Raw genomic sequence first — 9,251 nt, forward strand, 5'->3', positions numbered from 1 at the left:
TTCCCTACAATTAGGAAGAATAGTGTGTCGTTTAAAGGACTGACAAACGGCGTGTAGTTCAAATCGTTTAAAGAACAAGAGACTTCCGTGTCGTTTCCCATTTTTACCTTCGCTTGTCGTTTTTTTTTAATTATTCGCTGCTTCTCCTGATCGATCCCGTCACCAGGAGGAACCCTAAATCCCTCTCTCTCTCTCCCGCCATAGTGATTCAACTCCCAAATCTATAAAAACCCAAAACCCAGGTAAGAATTTTGGATTCCGATAATCGCATTTGGAAAGTTCGCGTCTTGCCGGAGAGTTTCTGACAGAATTTTCCTGCCAGCCAAACTGTAAGGCGGAAGATTTTTCCCGTTGACCTGTCGGATTACGGCGGATGAGGAGATGGACTCGATTATATCTTCGGCACTGGAAGAAATATGCTGCCAGGGAAGCACAGGGATCTCTCTCTCGTCGTTGTGGCTTTGTCTCTCTCCTCCTCTCTTACCGTCCGCAAAGGCTTGCGTCTGGGCAAATCTTCTGGCTGTCCCTCAGCTCCAGTTCAAGGCGAAGAACACCGTGTACGGACCGTCCGATGCTTCAATTCAGCGGCTTGAAGATGCGGAGGAGCTCGATCTGAGGATCGTCGCCGGTGAGAAGCTCCGGGATAACTTCGTTGGCCTGTACGAGAACACGAACATCTCCACTGTTCAGCGTCGCGTTCTTGAGCGGTTGGCTATTGCCAGGTTAGAGGTTTGGTGCTTGAATTCGCGCTTTTGTGCTTAAAAACTGTGAAAACTGTCAAGCTTTCTCTTGTAGTTTGTTGATGGGTTTCGTATTAGATTGATTCTACTATGCTGGGATTAGCTGGTCCTTGTTCTAGTTAACTGAGAAAGATATCAGGTAATAGCTACAATTATCGTGGCTGTTGATGCAGAACCAATGGCGTTGCACAAAATCAACTTGCTAAAGAGTTTGGGGTAGAAGGGAGGAACTTCTTCTACATTATGAAACACCTCGAGTCCCGACGGTTAATCGTGAGACAGCCAGCAATTGTGAGGACAAAGGAACTTGATGGCGAAGGAGAGTCGAAAACCACCTCATGCATTAGTACCAATATGATATATTTGAGTCGTTACGCCAAGCCTTTGGGTACACAGCAAAGATTCGAAATCTGTAGAGATGATTTTTCTATGGAGACACCGATGAAGGAGAATGAAGCTACTGTTACAGGAGATGATCAAATGTCTGAAATTCCTAGAGAGGATATGCTCATAAAAGATTTCCTACCAGCGATGGAAGCTGTTTGTAATAAACTTGAGGAAGCTAAGGGGAAGGTTGATATATGTGAAATATTCTTTTCCGTAATGCTAGATTTTGTCACCTCTATTCTCATATTCTTATAGTGCAGGTTCTAGTGATCTCAGACATTAAGCATGACCTTGGGTATTCGGGGTCGTGTTCAAAGCATAGAGCTTGGAGAAGTGTAATCATACTTTTACTTCTTTTCTTTTTTTGTAATCTTTTTAATCATTTTTTCTGTACTTAAAATTGTGAAACTCCTCCAAGCAGAAATTTTCAAGCTTCTTTCCATATAATTTTTCTTTTATTTCCTCCCACTTGGTCTGTTTAGATTATCAATCAGTCATTCTAAACAAATCTTCTTCTGCTCAAGGAACTCAGGTTTGTCGCCGGTTGAAAGATTCTCATATACTGGAGGAGTTTGAAGCTGTGGTGAATAATAAGGTGAGAAGTAATGCACAACTGATGCTAAGGTTCTAGTCTTATTTTCTCAAATGCATGCAGGAATTATCTTAGCATTTGTTTTTCAGGTCGAGCGATGCCTCCGGCTGTTAAAAAAGTTTTCAGCTAAAGATTTTGAGTCTAAATGTGTTGCTTATGGTAACTATTCTGAGAAAAAGCAACTCAAGTTTGGGAGGAGTATCCAGAAAACTGACCAAGTTGTGGAGCTTCCTCTAGATTATCAAATTTATGATATGGTTGATGCTGAAGGTTCTAAAGGCATGGCTGTCATGGATGTAAGTGGATTTTACAGGTTTGGCTTATAGCTTCCCAGATAAATTTTGATTTCTCAGAAGAATCGCCATAACTTTTGAAAGCCAGACAAAACTTGTTGTTGAGGCTAACTTTTCTTCTCGGCTCTATATTACTTGAATTTTAGGGAAAATGATGTGGAGAAGGAAAAAGGTCATATGATTACTTCTTCATTCACCTATTCCGTTTCCTGTAATTAGGTGTGTGAGAGACTTGGAATGGATAAAAAGAAGAGCTATCCTCGGTTTTATAGCATGTTTTCCAGAGCCGGGATGCATCTGCAGGTAGAAAGCCACAAAAAAACGACGGTGTTTCGAGCTTGGACTCCTCGCAATGTTGATCCTGCATCTTCTGAACTGTTACATAATAGCCCAGAAAATCTCAGCAGGGAGAAGAAATTACCATTCCTCGAATTTGGCACGCCTCGTGTTGATGCTGGGTTGGATCTAACCCCAAAGGACTATGGTCATTCAGCTGGGGATGGTGACCTCACTGCACCTACAAAGTTGATTGATTCTGAAAGTAATTCAGGAGGTCCCAATGGTTCCCCACTAGATGCTACAACAGGAAACATGCTCACTTGCCATGCAAACATGGAAGAACCACTCCATGAGATAGGTGATAAGGTCTTCGATGCTGAAATTGATGCTCCAGACTTAGTGCCATCAGAAATTAATTGTCTTGTTCCAGTGAAGTCACCCAAATCTAAAGTGCATCAAGCTCATCCAGTTACTGTGGATAATGCTCGAAGAGAGCGGAGAATACTTGAGCGCTTACAAGTAAGTCCTACTCCCTATGCTCTTAGTAGACATCTAGTTTATGCCGCAATTTTTTCTCTTTTGGCTGTGCTTCAAACTGACTCGAAACTATTTCCGTTTTTTGTTGGGTGGGTTAAAGGAAGAGAAATTCATTCTGAGAGCAGAGCTGCATAAGTGGCTTCTGAATTTTGAAAAGGACAAGTGCTCAAAAGTGGACAGGAAAACCATTGACAGAATCTTAGCTAAGCTTCAACAAATAGGGCATTGCAAGTGCATGGCCATTAATGTCCCAAATGTTACTAACTGTGGTCATAACCGCAGATCTATGGTAGTTTTGCATCCATCTCTTCAAAGTTTGACTCCAGACGTCATTGGTGAAATTCATGATAGGATTAGGTCTTTTGAAATGGAACTTCGTGGCCAGAGCTTAACTAAGGGGAAGGGCAACAAGTCAGTTCCCATACTGAACGATGTCCAGAGACGTCAGACTAATGTTGATTTGGATTCAAGGGCTAGCAAATCTGAAGCTATGCGTGCCAATGGTTTTGTTCTTGCAAAGATGGTCCGCGTAAAGCTGCTACACTGCTTCCTTTGGGACTACTTTAGTTCTTTACCTGGCTGGGAAAATGCTTTGTCATCTATAAATGATCAAAAGTTTCGCAATATGTTTGCACTTGAAGATGCCTTTGGGGCCATGCCGCTTGAACTATTCTTACAGGTTGTCGGATCTACTCAGAGATCCGATGACATGATTAAGAAATGCAAACAGGCTTTGCGTCTTTCTGACCTTCCAAACGAAGAGTATAAGCTTTTGATGGATACTCTTGCAACTGGGAGGCTGTCGAAGTTGATTGACATTTTACGCCGGCTGAAGGTAATATTAAATATATGAATACAGCATTTTATCACTACTTTCAGGACAGAGTGGTACAAGCAATGATTGTACTGCCTGTTCCCATGCTTATTTTGCAGTTGATTCGGCTTGTAAGTAGTGGGCACAGAAGCAATGAAGTCGAGGAGAAATGTGCCAACTTGACACACACAATGGAGCTTAAGCCTTATATAGAAGAACCCATTTTTGTTTCCGCTACATCTAATGTCATATCTCTTGATCTCCGTCCTCGTATACGACATGATTTTGTTTTGTCGAGTAGGGAAGCCGTTGATGAGTATTGGCTAACTTTAGAATATTGTTATGCTGCCGCTGATCATAGAGCTGCCGCACAAGCATTCCCTGGATCTGTAGTCCATGAGGTATAATCTTAATATTCTATTTCAGTGCTTGACATCAAAAGTTTATCTGTAAAATTTAAGAAATAGGATGTATTTCATCTATACTCGATATATATATATATATATATATATATATATATATATCGAGTTGCTTACCTATATTGGTATCTACTATTGCCACCTGTGTTGATCGTACTTTTTCTAGGTTTTTCTTTTCCGCTCGTGGGCCTCAGTTCGAGTAATGACAGCAGATCAGCGTGCTGAACTCATAAAGCGTATTGCGAAGGACAATGCAAAGGACAAACTTTCGTTCAGAGAGTGTGAGAAAATTGCAAAGGATCTCAATCTGACCTTAGAGCAGGTAGATGCCTGTTCTGCTGTAATTTTGCATACTTTATTGTAGCCTCTTTATTATTGTTAATTTGTTATCACTTGATTATTTAGAAAAATTTATCCAGGACCAGGTTACAGCTGGGGCCATGGTTTTCACTTGTATGTTTAGTGATCTTAGAGCTCTTGTCAATTGCAAAACTAGGTTCCTATTGGTGTTTCTGATTGAGGAATCTTATATATGCCTCTGAAGCACTACTATGTGTTTCTGATACACCATACAGCTAATAGGAGTAAGGTCTAGGATCTTTTTCAATTCTATTGTCAGAGGGGGGGTTTGTCTTGTTTCTTTTTCTCCTTTCTTTTTTTCAATAAAGTATCTTACGTTTTTACGGTTGCTTATCTCAGGTTCTTCGTGTCTATCATGACAAGTGTGAAAGACGGTTTAAGCGGCGTAAGGTGATACTAAGCTCCAAAAATGAAAATGCATTGGTGGAGTATTGCCCTTCATCATCTTCCCACGAAAGAAAGAGAGTCCGTGCCGCAACTCCCATGAAAGCAGCAGGCGGCGGTGTCAAACAACAAGGTCATCGGAAGATTCTCGATTCTGACACTGTTGAAGACTCAAATGGAGATCAGGGTTTTCTAGATTCATCGCAAGAGGACAACATGGATCAGGAGCTCAATCAACAGGAAATTGCAGGGAAGAAAGAACTAACCAAAGATGAAGAGCAGTGCTCTTCTGTCATTAAGCGAACTGCAAGTGCAAAGACATCAGTAACACAGCTGCAAAGATATACATGGACAGATGAGGCAGACAGGTAGAGATGTCGTTAGCCATCTAATTAGTTTCTATTTGTGCTTCTGTGATTATTAGGGAGGAGCGTACTATATTTTGATTAATGATGTTGCTGAGCACATTTCATGTACTGTTCATGCTGCTGAGAAGCCATAGCTTCCATGCTATAAAGAACCAATTTGATTAGGATCTTAGGAACCTTTTCAGTGCATTTATACCTCTAAGTGTGTGGTGATATCTCAGGGATTCCCTCGTGATTACTTTTATACATGATTCAAGTGACTTTGTGTTTGTTAGCGGGTTGATTTTCATTTGATTGAGGCTCAATGTCAACACTATCATTATCTACTATCTCTTGTTACATTCAATTGATTTACTCGTCTGACGTAAAGGTTTTCTGTTCAGGAAATTGTTGATGAAATATGTTAGACACCGTGCAGTTCTTGGGGCAAGACCTCATGGGGTAGATTGGGCTTCAGTTCCGGAATTACCAGCACCTATTGCTGCTTGCAAGCGGCGAATGACAATATTGAAAAAGAATGAAAATTTCAGAAAAGCCCTCATGAACCTTTGCAATCTGCTCAGTGAGCGGTATGCAAAACACCTAGAGGGGAAACAGAAAAGTTTGCCCAGTAGCAATCATCCGCGTGTTCTTCTTAGGTGTTCATGCGAGGACAAGAACGGAAACCATATTGGTTGTGTTGCAAACTGTAAGGATTCTGGATGTGATGGAGAGAGGTGGGATGATTTCAATGAAACGAGTGTAAGGCAAGCATTTGATGATGTGCTTGAGCTAAAAAAAATGGCAAAACTGGTGGCCTCTAGACAAATCAGGCCTGGCTCTCGGGAATGGTCCAACAGAGATATAACGGATGAAAAACATGTGCGTCCCGATCACTTCACTTTTGTTTGTTTGATACCCTGCCTATCATCTGACACTTCACTTTCATTGGCATTCATGTCATGACATGCATTCACTATTATCTGGGGGGTCATGGTTCTCATGTTGCTTCCTTTTTTAATTTCTGATAAGTAGATTGAACTGATGTATGGATCTGCAGGATGGTGGAATGGTTTCTCCAGCGACTCACTCAAAGGACACTCAGAATGTTGCCGTGGAACAAGTTAAAGATTCATCTCAAAGATCTGGACATTATCGTCTTCATCAAAATTTTAAACTTTCGAATGAAGCAGTCAGCTCTGATATACAAGTTCAGCGATCTCTGGCTATTTCCAGTGCTGTAGAATTGTTAAAGCTTGTCTTTCTGAGCATGCGTACCGCACCTGGCATGCCAAATTTGCTGGAAGATACTTTACGGCGATATTCAGAGCGAGATCTCTTTGCAGCCTATAGCTACCTGCGAGACAAAAAGTACCTGGTAACTATCTGTTCTTTCTGGTATCAGGGTTCTCAGTTGGCTGGCCTAATTCATTTTTTGTCTCCTACTCTATTTTATAGAGAAAATATGACATGCACAGAATCTGAGACTATTTCTTAACCATGGCATATTCTACTTTGAAGTATCAACTTCCTCCCATTGGATTAGATTACACTTCCGGAAGAAATTGTTTTTTTGGTTTGCTCTTCATTATACAAAGAAACAGGATGTTTGTAATGATAGTGCTGAGGTCATTTTCGTTTTTGGCATTTTTCGGGAACTTGTTAAAGATATGTAAACACAATCTGAAGTCTTTCTTTTCTCAACAACTTGCAGGTTGGTGGAAGTGGTGGACAACCATTTGTACTTTCTCAGAGTTTCTTGCATAGTATTTCAAAGTCCCCATTCCCAATTAACACTGGAAAGAGAGCAGCCAAATTTTCCAATTGGCTTCTAGAAAATGAAAGAGATCTCATGGCTGGGGGAGTCGATCTTACTTCAGATCTGCAGTGTGGTGATATTTTTAATTTCTTTTCCTTGGTTGCTTCTGGGGAACTCTGCATTTCCGTGTCCTTGCCTGACGAAGGCGTTGGAGAGTGTGAAGAACGGAGAGGTTCAAAACGCGGAACTGATGGAAGAGAAGAAATCGGCAGTAATAGTGCCAAGAAATTAAAGTTACTAGGTGAAGGTGAAATCAACTTTCGGAAGGAGAAGGGGTTTCCTGGTATAAAGGTTTCTGTTCGCCGTACAACATTTTCTACAATTGATGCGATAGAGTTGTTTAAGGATGATGGTTCTCGCAATGGTGAACTGCATTCCAATTTCAACGAGATGGACATAGACTGTAATGTTGATGATATGAAGGAAATTTTCAACTCCAGTGATGCAACTCTCATACCAGAGAATCTAGGCGCCTCGCCATGGCAAGCAATGGACAGGTTTGCTAATTGTGTGATGGCCAAATCAACAGACGAGGAAGTTAGTTTATTCAATCCCGAGATTTTTGAGACGGTTTCCAACATGCTTCAGAAGGCTGGTGATCAAGGTTTGAGCCTTAGAGAAGTTCACAGCCTTATTGATATTCCTGGTACAATTAACGCAGATCTCTTTAATAAGCTTGCTTTTGCATGTTTTGACAACTTTCTTGAGCGGATGCATACGAATCTCTCCAGTCTAACTTCTGCATATTCATCTGCTGCAGAGAAGACGAGCGAATGCATTGTAGATGTACTTCTGACGTTTGGGCTAGCTTTGAAGGTTCGTCTCTGAGCCCTAAACTGCAACTCAGTCTCAGTGATTTCAGTAATTTGGGAATGTTTTATCGGTTAGTGGTGTAAACTTGGCCTCTGAGTTATATTAAGACTGAAAAGTTGCTGGTTTCTTTTGCTAGTTTACTTTTCTGGGGCTCAAAATTCCTCATTTTTAATCTCTTACACTGAACTTTAGCTGACGAGAAATGATTTTACATAGGTAAATGGATATGACTGTGTCCGTGTTGTTGACTCTTTGTACCGGTCCAAGTACTTCTTGACAACAGAAGGTGGGAATTTCCACAAACGTCTTCAGCAGCCTATATCGGTGAAGTTCCTGGAGAAAGATTGTGGGGAAATTAGGGCAAGTAATGTCACTAGTGGCTGCAGTAATTCACAAGATGAGCACGTTATTACCAACAACGTCCACCAGGTTACGATTCTTAATCTTCCTGAAGTGTCCCGAGCGAGTGGTCTTGACAAAGAATCTGCCTCAGATCCAGCTGTCTCTTCCGGAACAAACATTGACACTGAAGTGAGGGAATTCTCTTCTGGGGAGTTATGCATGCCCATAGTTCCATGGATAAATGCTGATGGATCCATAAATAAGGTCGTCTTTAGTGGACTTGTACGCCGTGTACTTGGTACCGTGATGCAAAATCCCGGTATAACAGAGGTATGTGTGTGTGCGCACGCGCACGTTCATTCTCCATTACCGCCTTATGATTTGATACTAGTCGGTTTCGTTCTATTTGTAAAGCATTGCAATTTCACCTCCTCCCAATAGATCTTAAGCAGTAACCATAGAGCAATCCCACCATCTTGGTTTGAACTTCGAACAGTTTTCTGATTTGCACATACATTTCATTTGGCAGGACGAGATCATATACCGGATGGACGTCCTGAATCCCCAGGTAATACAATGCTTCTGCCTCTCTAGATTTGAGCCACGTTTATAATCCTTGAGATTAAACGGAGGGGGAAAAGAAACCTACGGTATATCATTGCAAACCGAGACTTAACCTTTTGGCAATATCTTGGAAGATATAACTAGACGTTTAAGACAGGGCTATTTCCTTGTCTGAATCAGAAAGTTAGATCATGGAGGTTCCTTAGAGTGTGTGCGCACGTGTGTGTGTGTGTGTGTATATATAACAAAACTCTAATGACATGGCTAAGGTTAAACTCAGAGATAGATGGCATTCATGTTCTGAAAACCGAACATAAATCTGATCGATTCTGACAACTTGTCTTCACATTTTCTGTTCTCAGAACTGCAAGAAGCTGCTGGAGTTGATGAAGCTGGACGGGCATATCAAGGTTAGAGAAATGCTCCAAACGAAATACACCGGACCTCCGTCTCTATTGGCGAGTCTTCTCCCGAGCCGTCCCCCCGAGAAACAGAAGCTCATTCGCCAGAAACACTTCTTCGCCAACCCTAATAGCCTTGGGGCATTGTAATAGGGGGGGG

The 9,251-nt window shown here is 41.5% G+C and overlaps 1 protein-coding gene across 1 annotated transcript; it reads left to right on the forward strand.

The window, feature by feature from the left end:
• The first annotated feature begins 147 nt into the window (after positions 1 to 147).
• LOC104813957 lies at positions 148 to 9,245 on the forward strand. The gene is made up of 18 exons (XM_019202565.1): positions 148 to 242; positions 323 to 722; positions 914 to 1,313; positions 1,388 to 1,462; positions 1,660 to 1,722; positions 1,809 to 2,015; positions 2,232 to 2,810; positions 2,929 to 3,663; positions 3,762 to 4,043; positions 4,228 to 4,383; positions 4,761 to 5,173; positions 5,557 to 6,034; positions 6,213 to 6,530; positions 6,867 to 7,617; positions 7,732 to 7,787; positions 8,001 to 8,456; positions 8,656 to 8,694; positions 9,053 to 9,245. The coding sequence occupies exons 2-18, from the start codon at positions 382 to 384 to the stop codon at positions 9,239 to 9,241; spliced, it is 5,538 nt and encodes a 1,845-aa protein (XP_019058110.1). The 5' UTR covers positions 148 to 242; positions 323 to 381; the 3' UTR covers positions 9,242 to 9,245.
• Positions 9,246 to 9,251: the final 6 nt, after the last annotated feature.

The sequence above is a fragment of the Tarenaya hassleriana genome, unplaced genomic scaffold (assembly GCF_000463585.1).
Source record: "Tarenaya hassleriana unplaced genomic scaffold, ASM46358v1 Cleome20, whole genome shotgun sequence".
In the NCBI taxonomy this organism is placed as follows: Eukaryota; Viridiplantae; Streptophyta; class Magnoliopsida; order Brassicales; family Cleomaceae; genus Tarenaya; species Tarenaya hassleriana.